Genomic DNA, 21950 nt, shown 5'->3' on the forward strand with positions numbered 1-21950 from the left:
CTGTTCCATGATGATTTTGTAGATCACTCTTGGAAGGAGAACTAGAGGTGGGAAGATGTAAGCAGGATGATAACACCAAGGAAGTGTCAGCGTATCCACTGCTTCCGCCTGAACATCCCTGGACCTGGACAGGTATCTGGGAAGTTTCTTGTTTAGATGAGAGGCCATGAGATCTATCTCTGGAAGACCCCACATCCGAACAATCTGAGAAAACACATCTGGATGGAGAGACCACTCCCCTGGATGTAAAGTCTGGCGGCTGAGATAATCCACCTCCCAATTGTCTACACCTGGGATATGCACCGCAGAGATTAGACAGGAGCTGGATTCCGCCGAAGCAAGTATCCGAGATACTTCTTTCATAGCTTGGGGACTGTGAGTCCCACCCTGATGATTGACATAAGCCACAGTTGTGATATTGTCTGTCTGAAAACAAATGAACGGTTCTCTCTTCAGCAGAGGCCAGAACTGAAGAGCCCTGAGAATTGCATGAGTTCTAAAATATTTATTGGTAATCTCGCCTCTTGAGATTTCCAAACCCCTTGTGCTGTCAGAGATCCCCAAACAGCTCCCCAACCTGAAAGACTCGCATCTGTTGAGATCACAGTCCAGGTTGGCCGAACAAAAGAAGCCCCTTGAACCAAACAATGGTGATCTATCCACCATGTCAGAGAGTGTCGTACATTGGGATTCAAGGATATTAATTGTGATATCTTTGTATAATCCCTGCACCATTGATTCAGCATACAAAGCTGCAGAGGTCTCATGTGAAAACGAGCAAAGGGGATCGCGTTCGATGCTGCAGTCAGGAGACCTAAAACTTCCATGCACATAGCCACTGAAGGGAATGACTGAGACTGAAGGTGCCGGCATGCTGCAACCAATTTTAAACATCTCTTGTATGTTAGAGTCATGGACACTGAATCTATCTGGAAGCCTAAAAAGGTGACCCTTGTCTGAGGAATCAATAAACTTTTTGGTAAATTGATCCTCCAACCATGTTTCCAAAGAAACAACACTAGTTGATTCTTGTGAGATTCTGCAGTACGTAAAGACTGAGCTAGTACCAACATATCGTCCAAATAAGGAAACACCGCAATACCCTGTTCTCTGATTACAGATAGTAGGGCACCCAGAAACTTTGAAAAGATTCTTGGAGCTGTTGCTAGGCCAAATGGAAGAGCAACAAATTAGTAATGCTTGTCTAGAAAAGAGAATCTCAGAAACTGATAGTGTTCTGGATGAATCGGAATATGAAGGTATGCATCCTGCAAGTCTATTGTGGAGATATAATGTCCTTGCTGAACAAAAGGCAGAATAGTCCTTATAGTCACCATCTTGAAAGTTGGTACATAACGATTCAAAATTTTCAGATCCAGAACTGGTCTGAATAAATTTTCTTTCTTTGGTACAATGAATAGGTTTGAATAAAACCCCAAACCTTGTTCCTGAGGAGGAACTGGCATGATTACCCCTGAAGACTCCAGGTCTGAAACACATTTCAGAAAAGCCTGAGCTTTTACTGGATTTACAGGGATGCGTGAGAGAAAAAATCTTCTCACAGGAGGTCTTACTCTGAATCCTATTCGATACCCCTGAGAGACAATGCTCTGAATCCAATGATTTTGGACAGATTTTATCCAAAAATCCTTGAAAAACCTTAATCTGCCCCCTACCAGCTGAGCTGGAATGAAGGCCGCACCTTCATGCGTACTTAGGGGCTGACTTTGGTTTCCTAAATGGCTTGGATTTATTCCAATTTGAGGAAGGCTTCCAATTGGAAGCAGATTCCTTGGGGGGAGGATTAAGTTTTTGTTCCTTATTCTGACGAAAGGAACGAAAACGGTTAGAAGCCTTAGATTTACCCTTAGGTTTTTTATCTTGAGGCAGAAAAACTCCTTTTCCCCTAGTGATAGTTGAAATAATAGAATCCAACTGAGAACCAAATAAATTATTACCTTGGAAAGAAAGAGATAGTAATCTAGATTTAGATGTCATATCAGCATTCCAAGATTTAAGCCACAAAGCTCTTCTAGCTAATACAGCTAAAGACATGGATCTAACATCAATTTTGATAATATCAAAAATGGCATCACAAATAAAATGATTAGCATGCTGCAGTAAGCGAATAATGCTAGATATGTCAGAATCCAATTCATGTTGCGCTAAATTCTCCAACCAGAAAGTTGATGCAGCCACATCAGCCAAAGAAATAGCAGGTCTGAGAAGATGACCTGAATATAAATAGGCCTTCCTTAGATAGGATTCAAGCTTCCTATCTAAAGGATCCTTAAAGGAAGTACTATCTTCCATAGGAATAGTGGTACGTTTAGCAAGAGTGAGTAGAAATAGCCCCATCAACTTTGGGGATTTTTTCCCAAAACTTTATAGATTTTGCTGGTAAAGGATACAATATTTTAATCCTTGAAGAAGGAATAAAAGAAGTACCTGTCTTATTCCATTCCTTAGAAATCATATCAGAAATAGCCTCAGGAATAGGAAAATTCTCTGGAGAAACCACAGGAGGTTTAAAAACAGCGTTTAAACGTTTATTAGACTGAACGTCAATAGGACTGGTTACCTCAATATCCAAAGTAATTAACACTTCTTTTAATAAAGAACGCATATACTCTATTTTAAATAAATAAGTAGATTTGTCAGTGTCAATAGTTTATAAAGGAAAGGGTCAGGGAAGGTTAAGTGGATTGTGTTAGTCTAAATTTAAGGGATAAATCAAAATGATTAATTATTATTTGTAACCCTTAAATTCCAGAACCTTGGATAGTAATATACATCAGAATGTACTAAGAGATGCAAGAAGATTTGCAGCACAAAGAAAAGACTGCAGGTTACTGAACTAGTTTAATACTAGGAACCCACTGATAGAATATTCTCAAATGAGTGATATAAGATTTAAATTCTTTAAAATACCACAGACATATTCATTTACACTAAATAACTTTATTGGGAGAAAAAATAATAGTCCAGCAGGACTAGTACTCACGCACACACACACATACAGGTTAAAACTTGCTGGAACTCAGAAAGTGAAATTATCTAGAATGCACCTATTACATGATAATTGGTTACTCGCAAGAGATATCTTATAATATATATGTTTGTACAAATAATTGACCCTTGGGGGTAAGCAAATTTGTTATCAGCAGTTATAGCGTAGTGTGTCTGATGCGTTTGTTAGTTATTACTGAAAAGCACCACACCGTTGTATATAATACTCAATAAAAAATATAAATTTGTGGGCTCAAATGTAAGTTTGTTTGAATAATCTCAAACACACACTGTGTATGTATATTAATAATTCAGTCACATACAAAACTAATGGTTACAATGTTTGTTGGGTTTATAGTTACAAATGTTGCAAGCTGTGCTGATTTTGTGTCAGGAAACCTAAGTTTAAAGGGACAGTCAACCATAGAATTGTTATTGGTTTAAAAGATAGATAATCCCTTTATTACTCATTCCCCAGTTTTGCATAACCAACACAGTTATATTAATGTACTTTTTACCTTTGTGATTACCTTGTATCTAGGAACCTTCTTCCAGCCCCCTGATCACATGACTGTGACTGTTTATTATCTATTGTCTTAAATTTAGCATTGTATTGTGCAAGATCTTAAATAACTTTCTGTGCCTGAACACAGTGTTATCTATATAGCCCACGTGTACTTTCTGTCTCTTTTTGTTGAAAAGAGATTTAAAAAGCATGTGATAAGAGGCAGCCCTCAAAGGCTTAGAAATTAGCATATGAGCCTACCTATGTTTAGTTTAAACTAAGAATACCAAGAGAAAAATGCAAATTTGATGATAAAAGTAAATTGAAAAGTCAATTAAAATTAAAAGTCCTATCTGAATAATGAAAGTTTAATTTATATATTGACTGTCCCTTTAAGCAAAACCGTAGGTAGCTATGAGGTATGGTATATGCCTTTAAGGTCAGAGAGAGTAGGCAACTATGTATTATAAAGTTAGCGCAATTAATATCACCAGTATTATTTCTATGTGTGTCTTTTTGTTGCGAAGATTGTTGTTATTATAGTAGGCTCTGGCTCAATAATATGAGTCAGCGATATTATGTTTGTATATTAGCAAAAGCAGCAAATAATATATTGATGCAACAAACACAGAAATCTGTTATCGAAATCAATACTCTGATTTTGCGCAGGAAAATGACCACCGCAGAGTGCGGTTTAAGATTTCTCTATACCACTTATACCTTTTAATGTTCACTTTTCCATAAAGAAAAGGAAGAGAGTAAAAACTTAAGTTCAGCTGCTGCTATATACTAAACCCACAAGTTAACCAATAAAGAGAAAATGTCAGACTGAACTAAAAAAGGTCTCTTCTATAGCGGAGACCTAATTAACGTTTAACTGCCACTGTTATTGAGAAACATAGCTAAGGTGCTATTCAAATATTGAACTGAGTCAGCTTTACTAAAATAGAGGTTCCATAACCTCGTGGTAGTGCCCCTGACACGCGTTTCACATAACGCTTCCTCAGAGGGGTATGCGCCGGCCGGACAGAGAGGGGTATATCACGATCTAGAACCCGCCCCTGTGTTCCGATTTGTTCTCCCTGGTTGCACTATGCATTGTTATGATTGGTTAACATTGATTGTCATTCTGTCTAGCTTCGACCAAACCCAATAGCAACATGAACTGGCTACTGCTTGTCTGTGGCCAAGATTTACTGGGCGTGTTGAGACTGAGAGCGGCTGTATGTGTCAATCACCTGATACGACAACATACAAGTTTACAAAAACAAGAGAAAAGAGATGTAACAATGTGTTGCTTACTACTATCATCTTCAAGAATAAAAGTGAACTTATTCTGGAATATAATTTAAAGTGCTGAAAATTCTTGAAGAAGAAAAAAGGGGTGAGAAGTAAGTGTTAAAATAATTCTAAAATCGACGTTACTATGTGCTACTGTGCTTTGATAATGTGAGACAAGAAAGTGAGGGATAAGCCTTATATTTGCATGGACATACCTAAGTAGAACCAGGGCTTATATTCTACATAAGCATACTTAAATAGAAACAAATCCTAGATGGGATACATTGTTATAAATAAACATTGTAATTGTTATATTCATTTAAGCCATGGGGGTATACAGTATTGAGCAGATGTATCCAGCGGCATTCTGCTTTCAATAGTGAATCCTCAAGACTGCCCCCTCTAATGCCAAGGGAGATTTTCTGAAGAACAGAACATTTAAAATGATTGTGTTGACTTTGGTGCTTCAGTAAAAAATGTTTTGCAACACTAGTGATCTTTTTACCATTTTGTTGGTCTTTTTCTGCGTTTTTAATGTTGCTTTTGTGTTCTAGTAGTCTAACCCTTGCCTCTCTGGTGGTCATGCCTACATAGGCTTTGTCACATTCGCAGTAGATGACATAAATGACACCTGAAGATCTACAAGTGAAGTGATGTTTTAGTTTTTGAATCATTCCGTATATGTCTTTGATTTCTTTTATTTTTCTCACAAGAGGACAGACTGAACATGTGCCACAAGGGTACATGCCAGGATCAGTATCACTTTTTTTAGGAATATGTACGTAGTGACTTTGTACCAGATGATCATTAAGATTCCTCGGTCTCCTGTATCCAATTTTCACACTGTCACCTATTAAATCCTTAAGCTCAGGGTCACTTGTGAGGATATGCCAGTTCTCATTGAATATTTTTCTAACACTTTGCATTTGAGGATTGTATGTTGTGATTAGTCTTGGGATGGTAGTGGAATTGTCTTTGATCTTAGAGCATAGTAGTGTATCTCTAGAGGTTTTTAATGCTTTGAATTTCGCTTGTTTTATGCTCTATTGCTGTAGCCTCTTTGTGAGAGCCTAGTTGTTAAAAGTTTACTTTCATGTTCATAGATTGAGACATTGGAACAGTTCCTTCTTAGTCGTAAAAATTCACCATATGGTATTGCTTTTAAAGTACTCCCCGGGTGTGCACTTGTCTTGTGCAGCAAAGAATTTGTGGATGTCTTTTTCCTAAATACTTTGGTTGTGATGGTACCGTCAGTATTTTTTGCGATTGTCAAATCTAGGAAGTCAATTTGATATAGATCTGCTTGGTATGTCAACTTGATATTTAGGTTGTTAACATTGAGTACTGATAAGAACTCATCAAGGTGTTCTCGTGTGCCTTCCCAGATGAATAGTAGATCATCAATGTACCTTATCCATAGTGGCACATGATTCGTGAATTTTTCCATGCCTTCTGAGAAAACTATTTTTTGTTCCCAGAATCCTAAAAATAAGTTAGCATACGTTGGGGCACATGAGGTGCCCATTGCGGTACCTTGTGTTTGCAGGAAAAAAACATATTTAGATGTAAAGATGTTATGGGTCAGTACATATTTTAAAAGGACTAAAATAAACGCATTGTGTTCTTTGTTGTCGGATTCATTAGTTGATAAGAAATACTTAACTGCCTGTATCCCATCATGGTGTCTGATACTGGTGTATAAAGACTCAATGTCTGCTGTAATAAGCCAGGTGTCATGATTCAAATGTATATTTTGTAAAATTTTCAAGACTTCCATGGTATCACGGACATACGAGGGCATCATAGTCAGATATTCTCTTAATCTTTGATCTATGTATTTACTAGCTGCCTCAATTAAGTTGTTATTGCCTGATACTATGGGTCTACCCGGAGGTTTAGTCAGTTTCTTGTGAACTTTTGGCAAGAAATATATAGTAGCAAGAGTCTGATTTTTTTGTATCAGAAAGTTTTTTTCCGTTTTAGTAATGATCCCATTGTTCCACATTTTTAGAATGAGTTTATTATATTGTTCCAAGTACTCGGATTGAGGATTAAATAAAAGTTTTTTATAGCAGTCTTTGTTGGATAATTGTCGCATAGCTTCCTCAACATAGTCATCTTTAGTCCATACAACTACCACTACCATCCCAAGACTAATCACAACATACAATCCTCAAATGCAAAGTGTTAGAAAAATATTCAATGAGAACTGGCATATCCTCACAAGTGACCCTGAGCTTAAGGATTTAATAGGTGACAGTGTGAAAATTGGATACAGGAGACCGAGGAATCTTAAAGATCATCTGGTACAAAGTCACTACGTACATATTCCTAAAAAAAGTGATACTGATCCTAGCATGTACCCTTGTGGCACATGTTCAGTCTGTCCTCTTGTGAGAAAAATAAAAGAAACCAAAGACAAATACGGAAAGATTCAAAAACTAAAACATCACTTCACTTGTAGATCATCAGGTGTCATTTATGTCATCTACTGCGAATGTGACAAAGCCTATGTAGGCATGACCACCAGAGAGGCAAGGGTTAGAATACTAGAACACAAAAACAACATTAAAAACACAGAAAAAGACCAACAAAATGGTAAAAAGATCACTAGTGTTGCAAAACATTTTTGACTGAAGCACCAAAGTCAACACAATCATTTTAAATTTTCTGTTCTTCAGAAAATCTCCCTTGGCATTAGAGGGGGCAGTCTTGAGGATTCACTGGATTCACAGGATTGAAAGCAGAATGCCGCTGGATACATCTGCTCAATACGGTATACCCCCATGGCTTAAATGAATATAACAATTACAATGTTTATTTATAACAATGTATCCCATCTAGGATTTGTTTCTATTTAAGTATGCTTATGTAGAATATAAGCCCTGGTTCTACTTAGGTATGCCCATGCAAATATAAGGCTTATCCCTCACTTTCTTGTCTCACATTATCAAAGCACAGTAGCACATAGTAACGTCGATTTTAGAATTATTTTAACACTTACTTCTCACCCCTTTTTTCTTCTTCAAGAATTTTCAGCACTTTAAATTATATTCCAGAATAAGTTCACTTTTATTCAGTCTCAGATTAGAATTTTTTTTGAGATGTCACTTGCCATGTAGCAAGATATTTTTTCACTTTTAAACCCATACAAAGTTGAGTTGTAATCACCTAAGTATATTTTCCCATGTTTTTAACACACCATTATTATTAATATTTTTAGGTTAATATCGCTGTCACGTTATCATTATTTCACTTAATTTGTCTCATGTCAAATCACATTTAAAGGATACAGCTTTTGAATTAGATACAGGGACATTTTTATTTCGATTATGTTATTCATTTCCTGGCTCGTAAAATTCCGAGGATGGATATCGTTATAGGCAACCTTGATTAGATGATAGTAGTAAGCAACACATTGTTACATCTCTTTTCTCTTGTTTTTGTAAACTTGTATGTTGTCGTATCAGGTGATTGACACATACAGCCGCTCTCAGTCTCAACACGCCCAGTAAATCTTGGCCACACACAAGCAGTAGCCAGTTCATGTTGCTATTGGATTTGGTCGAAGCTAGACAGAATGACAATCAATGTTAACCAATCATAACAATGCATAGTGCAACCGGGGAGAACCAATCGGAACACAGGGGAGGGTTCTAGATCGTGATATACTCCGCTCTGTCCGGCCGGCGCGTACCCCTCTGAGGAAGCATTATGTGAAACGCGCGTCAGGAGAACTACCACGAGGTTATGGAACCTCTATTTTAGTAAAGCTGACTCAGTTCAATATTTGAATAGCACCTAAGCTATGTTTCTCAATAACAGTGGCAGTTAAACGTTAATTAGGTCTCCGCTATAGAAGAGACCTTTTTTAGTTCAGTCTGACATATTCTCTTTATTGGTTAACTTGTGGGTTTAGTATATAGCAGCAGCTGAACTTAAGTTTTTACTCTCTTCCTTTTCTTTATGGAAAAGTGAACATTAAAAGGTATAAGTGGTATAGAGAAATCTTAAACCGCACTTTGTGGTGGTCATTTTCCTGCGCAAAATCAGAGTATTGATTTCGATAACAGATTTCTGTGTTTGTTGCATCAATATATTATTTGTGGCTTTTGCTAATATACAAACATAATATCGCTGACTCATATTATTGAGCCAGAGCCTACTATAATAACAACAATCTTCGCAACAAAAATACACACATAGAAATAATACTGGTGATATTAATTGCGCTAACTTTATAATACATAGTTGCCTACTCTCTCTGACCTTAAAGGCATATACCATACCTCATAGCTACCTACGGTTTTGCTTAAACTTAGGTTTCCTGACACAAAATCAGCACAGCTTGCAACATTTGTAACTATAAACCCAACAAACATTGTAACCATTAGTTTTGTATGTGACTGAATTATTAATTTGCATACACAGTGTGTGTTTGAGATTATTCAAACAAATTTACATTTGAGCCCACAAATTTATATTTTTTATTGAGTATTATATACAACGGTGTGGTGCTTTTCAGTAATAACTAACAAACGCATCAGACACACTACGCTATAACTGCTGATAACAAATTTGCTTACCCCCAAGGGTCAATTATTTGTACAAACATATATATTATAAGATATCTCTTGCGAGTAGCCAATTATCATGTAATAGGTGCATTCTAGATAATTTCACTTTCTGAGTTCCAGCAAGTTTTAATCTGTATGTGTGTGTGTGCGTGAGTACTAGTCCTGCTGGACTATTATTTTTTCTCCCAATAAAGTTATTAAGTGTAAATGAATATGTCTGTGGTATTTTAAAGAATTTAAATCTTATATCACTCATTTGAGAATATTCTATCAGTGGGTTCCTAGTATTAAACTAGTCCAGTAACCTGCAGTCTTTTCTTTGTGCTGCAAATCTTCTTGCATCTCTTAGTACATTCTGTTGTCAGTGTCAATGTCTGAGGAAGGATCTTCTGAATCAGATAGATCCTCATCAGAAGAGGATAAATTATTATGTTGTTGGTCATTTGAAATTTCATCAGCTAAATGAGAAGTTTTAAAAGACCTTTCTCTTGTTAAGTGTATTCAGTCCACGGGTCAGGAAGTTGCAAGAGGATCACCCAAGCAGAGCTGCCATATAGCTCCTCCCCTCACACGTCATATCCAGTCATTCTCTTGCAACTCAACTAGATAGGTCGTTGTGAGAGGGCTGTGGTGTTTTTATACTTAGTTTATTTCTTCAATCAAAAGTTTGTTATTTTAAATGGCACCGGAGTGTGCTGTTTGTTCTCAGGCAGTATTTAGAAGAAGAATCTGCCTGCGTTTTCTATGATCTTAGCAGAAGTAACTAAGATCCACTGGCTGTTCTCGCACATTCTGAGGAGTGGGGTAACTTTCAGAAAGGGAATAGCATGCGGGGAATCCCGCAAACGAGGTATGTGCAGTAAATTATTTTTCTAAGGAATGGAATTGACTAAGAAAATACTGCTGATACCGATGTAATGTAAGTACAGCCTTAAATGCAGCGGCGACTGGTATCAGGCTGATGAATGTATGTACAATAAGTAATTTTCTAAGGAATGGAATTTGACTAAGAAAATACTGTTAATACCAAAGTATTGTATAAGCCTTAACTGCAGTAGAACCGACTGGTAGCAGGCTTATTAATAACACTATCTAACATTTAAAGTGTATGTTTAAAATGTTTACTGGCATGTTATTCGTTTTTTGTGAGGTACTTTGGTGATAAATCTTTTGGGGCATGAAAATTTCCACATGGCTGTTGTTTATTTCTATATAGAAGCGTTTAACTGAGGTTTCCCACTGTTGTAATAGGAGTGGGAGGAGCATATTTTAGCGCTTTTTTGCGCAGTAAACATTCAGTTTCAGTCTTCCTACTTCTTCCTCCTTGATCCAGGACGTCTCTAGAGAGCTCAGGGGTCTTCAAAAGTCATTTTGAGGGAGGTAATCAGTCACAGCAGACCTGTGACAGTGTGTTTAACTGTGATAAAAAAACGTTAATTGTTAGTTTGATTATCCATTTTTGGGTATTAAGGGGTTAATCATCCATTTGCTAGTGGGTGCAATACTCTTCTAACTTAATACATTTTCTGTGAAGATTTGGTTGCTATAACTGATTTGGTTCTTTGTTATTTCAACTGTGACGTCTTTTTTTGTGCTTCTTAAAGGCGCAGTAGCGTTTTTTATATTGCTTGTAAATTTACTTGAAAAGTTTTTTCCAAGCTTGCTAGTCTCATTGCGAGTCTGTTTAAACATGTCTGACACAGATGAATCTGCTTGTTCAATATGTTTGAAGGCCAATGTGGAGCCCCACAGAAATATGTGTACTAATTGTATTGATGGCACTTTGCATAAAAGTCAATCTATATCTGTAAAGAAATTATCACCAGACAACGAGGGGGAAGTTATGCCGACTAACTCTCCTCACGTGTCAGTACCTTCGCCTCCCGCTCAGGGGGCGCGTGATATTGTGGCGCCAAGTGCATCAGAGAGGCCCATACAAATCACTTTGCAAGACATGGTGGCTGTTATGACAGAGGTATTATCTAAATTGCCTGAATTAAAAGGCAAGCGCGATAGCTCTGGGTTAAGGACAGAGCGCGCTGATAATGTGAGAGCCATGTCTGATACTGCGTCACAATTTGCAGAACATGAGGACGGAGAGCTTCATTCTGTGGGTGACAGATCTGATCCAGGGAGACCGGATTCAGAGATTTCTAATTTTAAATTTAAGCTTGAGAACCTCCGCGTATTGCTAGGGGAGGTATTAGCGGCTCTGCAATTCCAGAGAAAGTATGTAGGTTGGATAGATACTTTGCGGTACCGGTGTGTACTGACGTTTTTCCTATACCTAAAAGGCTTACAGAAATTATTAGCAAGGAGTGGGATAGACCCGGTGTGCCTTTTTCCCCACCTCCGATGTTTAGAAAAATGTTCCCGATAGACGCCACCACACAAGACTTATGGCAGCCGGTCCCTAAGGTGGAGGGAGCAGTTTCTACTTTAGCTAAGCGTACCACTATCCCGGTGGAGGATAGTTGTGCTTTTTCGGATCCAATGGATAAAAAATTAGAAGGTTACCTTAAGAAAATGTTTGTTCAACAAGGTTTTATCTTACAGCCCCTTGCATGCATTGCGCCTGTCACTGCGGCTGCGGCATTCTGGTTTGAGTCTCTGGAAGAGGCCATTTGCACAGCTCCATTGGATGAGATTATGGCCAAGCTTAAAGCACTTAAGCTAGCTAATGCATTTGTTTCTGATGCCGTTGTACATTTGACCAAACTAACGGCTAAGAACTCCGGATTCGCCATCCAGGCGCGCAGAGCGCTATGGCTTAAATCCTGGTCAGCTGACATGACTTCTAAGTCTAAATTGCTTAATATTCCTTTCAAAGGGCAGACCTTATTCGGGCCTGGCTTGAAAGAAATTATTGCTGACATTACTGGGGGTAAGGGTCATACTCTTCCTCAGGACAGGGCCAAGTCAAAGGCCAAACAGTCTAATTTTCGTGCCTTTCATAATTTCAAGGCAGGAGCAGCATCAACTTCCTCCGCTCCAAAACAGGAAGGACCTGTTGCTCGTTACAGACAGGGCTGGAAAACTAACCAGTCCTGGAACAAGGGCAAGCAGGCCAGAAAGCCTTCTTCTGCCCCTAAGACAGCATGAAGAGAGGGCCCCCTATCCGGAAACGGATCTAGTGGGGGGCAGACTATCTCTCTTCACCCAGGCTTGGGCAAGAGATGTCCAGGATCCCTGGGTGTTGGAGATCATATCTCAGGGATATCTTCTGGACTTCAAAGCATCTCCTCCACAAGGGAAATTTCATCTTTCAAGGTTATCAGCAAACCAAATAAAGAAAGAGGCATTTCTACGTTGTGTGCAAGACCTCTTAGTATTGGGGGTGATCCACCCAGTTCCGCGGACGGAACAAGGGCAAGGGTTTTACTCGAATCTGTTTGTGGTTCCCAAGAAAGAGGGAACCTTCAGACCAATCTTGGACCTAAAAATCTTAAACAAATTCCTAAGAGTTCCATCATTCAAAATGGAAACTATTCGAACCATCCTACCCATGATCCAAGAGGGTCAATACATGACCACGGTAGATTTAAAGGATGCCTACCTTCATATACCGATTCACAAAGATCATTATCGGTACCTAAGATTTGCCTTGCTAGACAGGCATTACCAGTTTGTAGCTCTTCCCTTCGGGTTGGCTACAGCCCCGAGAATCTTTACAAAGGTTCTGGGCTCATTTCTGGCGGTTCTAAGACCGCGAGGCATAGCGGTGGCTCCGTATCTAGACGACATCCTGATACAGGCATCAAGCTTTCAAAGGGCCAAGTCTCATACAGAGATAGTTCTGGTATTTCTGAGGTCGCATGGGTGGAAGGTGAACGTGGAAAAGAGTTCTCTATCACCACTCACAAGAGTCTCCTTCCTAGGGACTCTTATAGATTCTGTAGAGATGAAAATTTACCTGACGGAGTCCAGGTTATCAAAACTTCTAAATGCTTGCAGTGTCCTTCATTCCATTCCACGCCCGTCAGTGGCTCAGTGCATGGAAGTAATCGGCTTAATGGTAGCGGCAATGGACATAGTGCCATTTGCGCGCCTGCATCTCAGACCGCTGCAATTATGCATGCTAAGTCAGTGGAATGGGGATTACTCAGATTTGTCCCCCCTACTAAATCTGGATCAAGAGACCAGAGTTTCTCTTCTCTGGTGGCTTTCTCGTGTCCATCTGTCCAAGGGTATGACCTTTCGCAGGCCAGATTGGACGATTGTAACAACAGATGCCAGCCTTCTAGGTTGGGGCGCAGTCTGGAACTCCCTGAAGGCTCAGGGATCGTGGACTCAGGAGGAGAAACTCCTCCCAATAAATATTCTAGCTTTAAGAGCAATATTCAATGCTCTTCTAGCTTGGCCTCAGTTAGCAACACTGAGGTTCATCAGATTCTAGTCAGACAACATCACGACTGTGGCTTACATCAACCATCAAGGGGGAACCAGGAGTTCCCTAGCGATGTTAGAAGTCTCAAAGATAATTCGCTGGGCAGAGTCTCACTCTTGCCACCTGTCAGCGATCCACATCCCAGGCGTACAGAACTGGGAGGCGGATTTTCTAAGTCGTCAGACTTTTCATCCGAGGGAGTGGGAACTCCATCCGGAGGTGTTTACTCAACTGGTCCATCGTTGGGGCAAACCAGAACTGGATCTCATGGCGTCTCACCAGAACGCCAAGCTTCCTTGTTACGGATCCAGGTCCAGGGACCCGGGAGCGGTGCTGATAGATGCTCTGACAGCCCCTTGGGTCTTCAACATGGCTTATGTGTTTCCACCATTCCCGATGCTTCCTCGACTGATTGCCAGGATCAAACAGGAAAGGGCATCGGTGATTCTGATAGCGCCTGCGTGGCCACGCAGGACCTGGTATGCAGACCTAGTGGACATGTCGTCCTGTCCACCATGGTCTCTGCCCCTGAGGCAGGACCTTCTAATTCAGGGTCCTTTCAATCATCTAAATCTAATTTCTCTGAGACTGACTGCATGGAGATTGAACGCTTGATTCTATCAAAGCGTGGCTTCTCGGAGTCGGTTATGGATACCTTAATACAGGCTCGGAAACCTGTTACCAGAAAAATTTACCATAAGATATGGCGTAAATATTTATACTGGTGCGAATCCAAGAGTTACTCGTGGAGTAAGGTTAGGATTCCTAGGATATTGTCTTTTCTACAAGAGGGTTTAGAAAAGGGCTTATCTGCTAGTTCGTTAAAGGGACAGATTTCTGCTCTGTCTATTCTTCTACACAAACGTCTGGCAGAAGTTCCAGACGTTCAGGCCTTTTGTCAGGCTTTGGCTAGGATTAGGCCTGTGTTTAAGACTGTTGCTCCGCCGTGGAGTTTAAACTTAGTTCTTAAAGTTCTTCAAGGTGTTCCGTTTGAACCCCTTCATTCCATTGATATTAAGCTGTTATCTTGGAAAGTTCTGTTTTTGATGGCTATTTCCTCGGCTCGAAGAGTCTATGAGTTATCTGCCTTACATTGTGATTCTCCTTATCTGATTTTCCATTCAGACAAGGTAGTTCTGCGTACTAAACCTGGGTTCTTACCTAAGGTAGTTTCTAACAGGAATATCAATCAAGAGATTGTTGTTCCATCACTGTGTCCTAACCCTTCTTCAAAGAAGGAACGACTCTTACATAATCTGGACGTAGTCCGTGCCCTGAAGTTCTATTTGCAGGCAACTAAAGATTTTCGTCAAACTTCTTCCCTGTTTGTCGTTTACTCTGGACAGAGGAGAGGTCAAAAAGCTTCGGCTACCTCTCTCTCCTTTTGGCTTCGTAGCATAATACGTTTAGCCTATGAGACTGCTGGACAGCAGCCTCCTGGAAGAGTTACAGCTCATTCCACTAGAGCTGTGGCTTCCACCTGGGCCTTTAAGAATGAGGCCTCTGTTGAACAGATTTGCAAGGCTGCAACTTGGTCTTCACTTCACACTTTTTCAAAATTTTACAAATTTGACACTTTTGCTTCTTCGGAGGCTGTTTTTGGGAGAAAGGTTCTACAGGCAGTGGTTCCTTCCGTTTAAAGTTCCTGCCTTGTCCCTCCCATCATCCGTGTACTTTAGCTTTGGTATTGGTATCCCATAAGTAATGGATGACCCGTGGACTGAATACACTTAACAAGAGAAAACATAATTTATGCTTACCTGTTAAATTTATTTCTCTTGTAGTGTATTCAGTCCACGGCCCGCCCTGTCTTTTAAGGCAGATCTAAATTTTTAATTCAAACTACAGTCACCACTGCACCCTATGGTTTCTCCTTTCTTGTCTTGTTTCGGTCAAATGACTGGATATGACGTGTGAGGGGAGGAGCTATATGGCAGCTCTGCTTGGGTGATCCTCTTGCAACTTCCTGTTGGGAAGGAGATATAATCCCATAAGTAATGGATGACCCGTGGACTGAATACACTACAAGAGAAATAAATTTATCAGGTAAGCATAAATTATGTTTTTACATTTATTAGAAGGTGGAAATGCAGACAAAGCCTTCAGAATAGAATTAGAAACAAATTCTTTAAAATATACAGGTATATCATGCACATTAGAAGTTGAAGGAACTGCAACTGGCAATGTACTATTACTGATGGAAACACTATCTGCATGTAAAAGTTTATCATGACAACTATTACAAATGACATTCGGTGGAATAATTTCTACAATTTTACAACAAATGCACTTAGCTTTGGTAGAACCGATGTCAGGCAGCAATGTTCCAGCAGAAACTTCTGAGACAGGATCAGATTGGGACATCTTGCACAATGTAAGAGAAAAAACAACATATAAAGCAAAATTATCTATTTTCTTATATGACAGTTTCAGGAATGGGAAAAAATGCAATAGCATAGGCCTCTGATAGAGAAAAAAAGCAAGAGGCAAACCTACAAGGGGTATTGAAATAATGAAAAAGTTTGGCGCCAAGTATGACGCACAATGTAACGTAAACTTTTTTGGTGCCAAAAATAACCGGAAATGACACACTCGCGTCACTGATGACGCCGCCGTGTGAAAAGTCTCGGCGTCACGTATGACGCTGGAGATGACGAAGTTGCATCATAAACGTATTTTTTCGCAGCAAAAATATTTTCACGCAAAAAATTACGCAATAAAGTTTAGCATTTGACGCACCCGCGGGCCTAATACCCGCAATTGCAAGAAGTAGTCAATTTGAAAAAAGACTAAACCCCAGGTAAGAAATACATTTCTTAAAATGTTTATATTCCCAAATATGAAACTGACAGTCTGCAGAAGGAAATACATGAACCTGACTCATGGCAAATATAAGTACAATACATATATTTAGACCTTTATATAAATGCATAAAATGCCAAACCATAGCTGAGAGTGTCTTAAGTAATGAAAACATACTTACCAAAAGACACCCATCCACATATAGCAGATAGCCAAACCAGTACTAAAACAGTTATTAGTAGAGGTAATGGTAAATTGAGAGTATATTGTCAACCTGAAAAGGGAGGTAGGAGATGAATCTCTACGACCGATAACAGAGAACCTATGAAATAGACCCCCGTTAGGGAAATCATTGTATTCAAATAAGTGATACTCCCTTCACGTCCCTCTGACATTCGCTGTACTCTGAGAGGAATCGGGCTTTAACAATGCTGAGAAGCGCATATCAACGTAGAAATCTTAGCACAAACTTACTTCACCACCTCCATAGGAGGCAAAGTTTGTAAAACTGAATTGTGGGTGTGGTGAGGGGTGTATTTATAGGCATTTTGAGGTTTGGGAAACTTTGCCCCTCCTGGTAGGATTGTATATCCCATATGTCACTAGCTCATGGACTCTTGCCAATTACATGAAAGAATCATAAATTTAAACTAACAATTTACCTAACATAACTATTATACTAAAATTAAAATAACTACCAATTAAATAAACTAAATTACACATTAAAAAAAAACTAACACTACTAAAAAAAATGTAAGTCTAAAATTACAAAAAATAAAAAATACTAAATTACAAAAAATAACAATCACTAAATTAAGAAAAATAGCAAACAAAACTATCCAAAATAAAAACAATTACACTTAATCTAATAGCCCTATAAAAATAAAAAAGCCCCCACAAAATAAAAAAACCGTAGCCTACAATAAACTATCAATAGCCCTTTTAAGGGCCTTTTGAAAGGCATTGCCCTAAAGAAATCAGCCCTTTTACCACCATCCAACCAACCCCCCAAAATAAAAAACTCTAACAAAAACCTAAGCTACCTATTGCCCTGAAAAGGGCATTTGTATGGGCATTGCCCTTTAAAGGGCATTCAGCGCTTTTAAAAAATCCCAAACCCTAATCTGAATAAAAAAACCACCAAAAAAAGGTAAAAAAAAACTAACACTAACCCCCGACGATCCACTTACAGTTTCTGAAGTCTGGACATCCAGGCGTCAAGAAGTCTCCATCCATGCGGCATCTTCTATCTTCATCCCGGCGGCGCGGAGTGGGTCCATCCTTGAAGAGGTGTCCTCTTCATACGGTCACCGCCGTACACTGAATCTTCAATGCAAGGGAGCCTTTTTAAAATGGCGTCCTTTGCATTCCTATTGGCTGATTTGATTTTTGAAATTCAATTCAGACAATAGGATGAGAGCTACTGAAATCCTATTGACTGTTCAAATCAGCCAATAGGTTGAGAGCTACTGAAATTCTATTGAATTTCAAATCAAATCAGCCAATAGGAATGCAAGGGGCGCCATTTTGAAAAGGCTCCCTTGCATTGAAGATTCAGTGTACGGCGGTGGCCGAATGAAGAGGACGCTCGGCGCCGGATGTCTTCAAAGATGGACCCGCTCCGCGCCGCAGGGATGAAGATAGAAGACGCCGCTGGGATGAAGACTTCTCGCTGCCTGGATGTCCGGACATCAGAAACTGTAAGTGGATTGTCGGGGGTTAGTGTTTTTTTTTTACTTTTTTGGGGTGGTTTTTTTTTAGATTAGGGTTTAAGCTTTTTTAAAAGAGCTGAATGCCCTTTTAAGGGCAATGTAAAAGAGCTGAATGCCCTTTTCAGGGCAATGGGTAGCTTAGGTTTTTGTTAGAGTTAGGTTTTTTATTTTGGGGGGTTGTACGGGTGGTGGGTTTTACTGTTGGGGGGTCTTTGTATTTTTTTTACAGGTTTATTTAGTGGCGGTGATGTGGGAGGCCAGAGGTTTAGGGGTTAATAGCTTTATTATAGTGTCGGCGATGTTGGGGTGCGAGGGAATAGGGGTTAATAACTTTATTATAGTGGGGGCGATGTCGGGGAGCGGTGGAATAGGGGTTAATAACTTTGATTAGTGGCGGCGATGTTGGGAGTGGCAGATTAGAGGTTAATAACTTTATTATAATGTCAGGGGCAGCGGATTAGGGGTGTTTAGAGTTGGGGTTTATGTCAGGGTGTTAGGGTTAAACGTAACTTTTTTCCCCCATAGACATCAATGGGGTTGCGTTACGGAGCTTTTCATTCCGCAATCGCAGGTGTTAGTTTTTTTTCTAACACTCTCTCCCCATTGATGTCTATGGGGAAAGCGTGCACGAGCATGTCAAAGCAGCTCTTGGTTTTTGTGCGGTATGAAGCTTATCTCCACCATACCGCACGCACAAGGTGTCTTTTCAGAAACTTGTAATGACAGCACTATGGAGGGTGAAATTTTGTTGCGTTCGGTTCGCACCCTCTATAGCACAAAGCTCGGAATCTAGGCGTTAGTTTTTAAGGGACATAAAACCCTAATTATTTCTTCCATGATTGATATAGATTTTTTAAACAAATTTCCAGTTGACTTCTATTATTTAATTTGCTGCAGTGTTTGCTATCCTTTGTTGAAAAGCATACATAGTATGACCTAGGAGTGCAGTGCACTACTGGGAGCTAGCTGCTGATTGGTGGCTGTACTTAAATGCCTGTTTTCATTAGCTTATCTGATGTGTTCAGCTAGCTCCCAAAAGTACATTGCTACTCCTTCAACAAAGGATACCAAGCAAATTAAACAAGAACATTGTTTAAAAAATTGCATGCTCTGTCTGTATCATGAAAGAAAAATGTGGGGTTTTATATCCCTTTAAATCTAAGTAATAAAATGCTAGAAATAAAATAAAAAATGTAAAACTCTACACCAGTGTGTAATCATCTCCAGTGAGCCAATTAGGATTGGCCTGCACACTCACCAGCCATTTTCTGTTCAGGATCTGCAGTGTGTGTTGTAGCGCTAAGCTGGACCGCATGTATGTGGTTAACTCTTTTGTTGGGGTTACACGTGTACTTACCAAGGAGCACTAGTGCAAAAATACAATGATGTAAAGAATCAAAGCATTTTAATTTCACATAAAACTCAAAGAATACCAAGATAAGGAAGCAAATCAAATAATAGAAGTACATTGGAAAGTTGTTGTTTGCTGCAACTGAATTGTTAAAGGTTACTTTTGACTGTATTGTGCCTGCAAACACAGACATTTGATGTGCTAAGATGGTGCACAGACAATACCTGGAGTTCAGAGATACAACTGAACAAGTTTTTGTCTTGAGTCAGGTGTTGTGTTCATGCATGTGTGTAATTTATTTCTTTATTTTGCTGCAGTAGATAATGGTGGTTGGCAAAGCAACTGTCCGTGTAAATTCCAAATTCTGCAGCTTTGTTTTTACTATTCTTTTATATATTACATTCTACGGTCAATTCTATTGTGATGTGAGAGCAAAGGGAAAATCCATACAGTCTTTATCCTAGATGGAAAAGGCCAAAATAAAGTATTTTCCACCATCTTAAAACTACTTGCTGGATCTTAGATATCAGGACAAGCTCATTAGATACGTTTAGACCACTCTATGATAAATAAGCACCCTTTTCTTTTTTAAATGTATTACTTCCATACTCTAGCATTAGAGCGTAGCCACTTTTACTTTTACCTTTGATTTAAAAAAATACATAACTGTAAACTACACTGCATTTTCTATTGTATTGAATCCTCTGATATATTTAACCCCTTCACGCCATTAGGATGTTGTATGCCATCCTAACAGTGCTAGGCTTTAACACATGGAACGTCCCACCTTATAAGGCATCCTGCAGCCTTGCCCTTTTGACGAACTCAAGATCAGACGGGGCGCGTGCCTAGCAACGTAGGCAGTCCCCTATGATTCAATCCCGGCCTTGAGATCATGTGATTGTAACGACGATCCCGTGATTTCATTTTTGCAGCAAGCGTTTACTTTGTTACAATGTTAAACACTTGTGCCACACGTGAAGGGTTAACTGTTTGCAGGTATACTTTGTACTCAATGCTGGACATAATAAAGTATTTTTTCCACAATGCATCTCTTCTATACCATTTGTCTTCCTGTCTGTACAATTCTAATTCTTGCATCCAGATTCATATTTGAAACTTGCTTCTTCTAATTATAATCTATCCTTCCACAGCCTCTGCAAGTTCTGTTTGCTGGAGAAGCCACTCACATAAACTTCTACACAACGACTCATGGTGCTTACTTGAGTGGGGTCCGAGAAGCAGAAAGGATTTTGCAGCACTACAGTGCCAGGTCAAGCTCTCGTCTGTAATACCTTAACAAGTCATTTAATAAAGGCATCAGCATGGAACACCAAGACCATATATACGTGTTTTCTATTTATTCTGATTTATAGTGTGTGTTTATGGCATGGGTATCTAACATACACTACTCATAGATTACTTATTGAGGGGGTATATACAGTCTAGCCTTGTTTGCATTACATTCTAGTGTGAATAAGGAATTAAAAAAAAAACAGTTTATTAAATTTCACATCAACAAGATTTACATTATATGTAAAATCCACATGATTATGCTATTTGTGAAAACACATTTCATGTATTCAAAAATGTTATTGAGCTTCTGCCCACTTAAAAAAAGTGGAACTGAAATAAAGGAACAAGACCAATCTAAAGTCTACCTTCAATTAGAGACATTATAATAGTTGAGCCGTAATCCTTTAATGATTTTAGTATTTATTTTATTTGGTTGGTATTTATTCTCATAATCATCTACCAGTGTTCTGGCTAAACCATGTGTATGACGACATTCTCTATAAAATGCATACTAAGGCCCAGATGTGCAAAAATATTAGCGCTGTTGAACACTAACACCACTCAAGTTAAAGCAATAGTGATCTTATTCTTGAGCTCATATTACAAGTAAAAGCTATAAGCCAAAATTGCGCATAAGAAATAGTTTAAATAGCGTTGTTTTTCACTAAGTAGAAAATGTTATATATATCTATACAGTATATATATATATATATATCATAGGTTTGCACACAAGGAGTACCGGGTCACACCCTAATCACCCCTATGCATACAGGACCAAAGGAGCACTGTAGCTTTCAAAGGGCCGGTAGAGAGGTCTCCCCTGACCAGCCGCATGCCTGTCAACAAGTGATCTCTCCCTTTGAGATGTGCCCCTGCCGGGTCCTTGTGAGACCCAGGCTCTTGTTTTGCCAGGATTCCTAGCAGGACATTCTGGTGCTAGTGGCCAATCAGATTTGATTTAATGTCATATTCCCGTCCCCTCCTTAATGTGCTCTGCCACATTACGCCGGAATTAGCACTAAGGTTGGAG

General features: G+C 39.2%; 1 protein-coding gene across 2 annotated transcripts in view; it reads left to right on the forward strand.

Moving 5' to 3' along the window:
- Positions 1-20961, forward strand: part of LOC128645314 (peroxisomal N(1)-acetyl-spermine/spermidine oxidase) — a 147452-nt gene extending 126491 nt beyond the window's left edge. For both annotated transcript variants that reach the window (XM_053698208.1, XM_053698207.1), the window contains exon 4: positions 20779-20961. In XM_053698208.1, coding sequence (XP_053554183.1) covers positions 20779-20916 — 138 coding nt within the window. In that variant the 3' untranslated portion in view covers positions 20917-20961. The remainder of the gene's footprint in view (positions 1-20778) is intronic.
- The last annotated feature ends 989 nt before the right edge of the window (positions 20962-21950 follow it).

This window comes from Bombina bombina, chromosome 1 (assembly GCF_027579735.1).
Source record: "Bombina bombina isolate aBomBom1 chromosome 1, aBomBom1.pri, whole genome shotgun sequence".
Classification (NCBI taxonomy): Eukaryota; Metazoa; Chordata; class Amphibia; order Anura; family Bombinatoridae; genus Bombina; species Bombina bombina.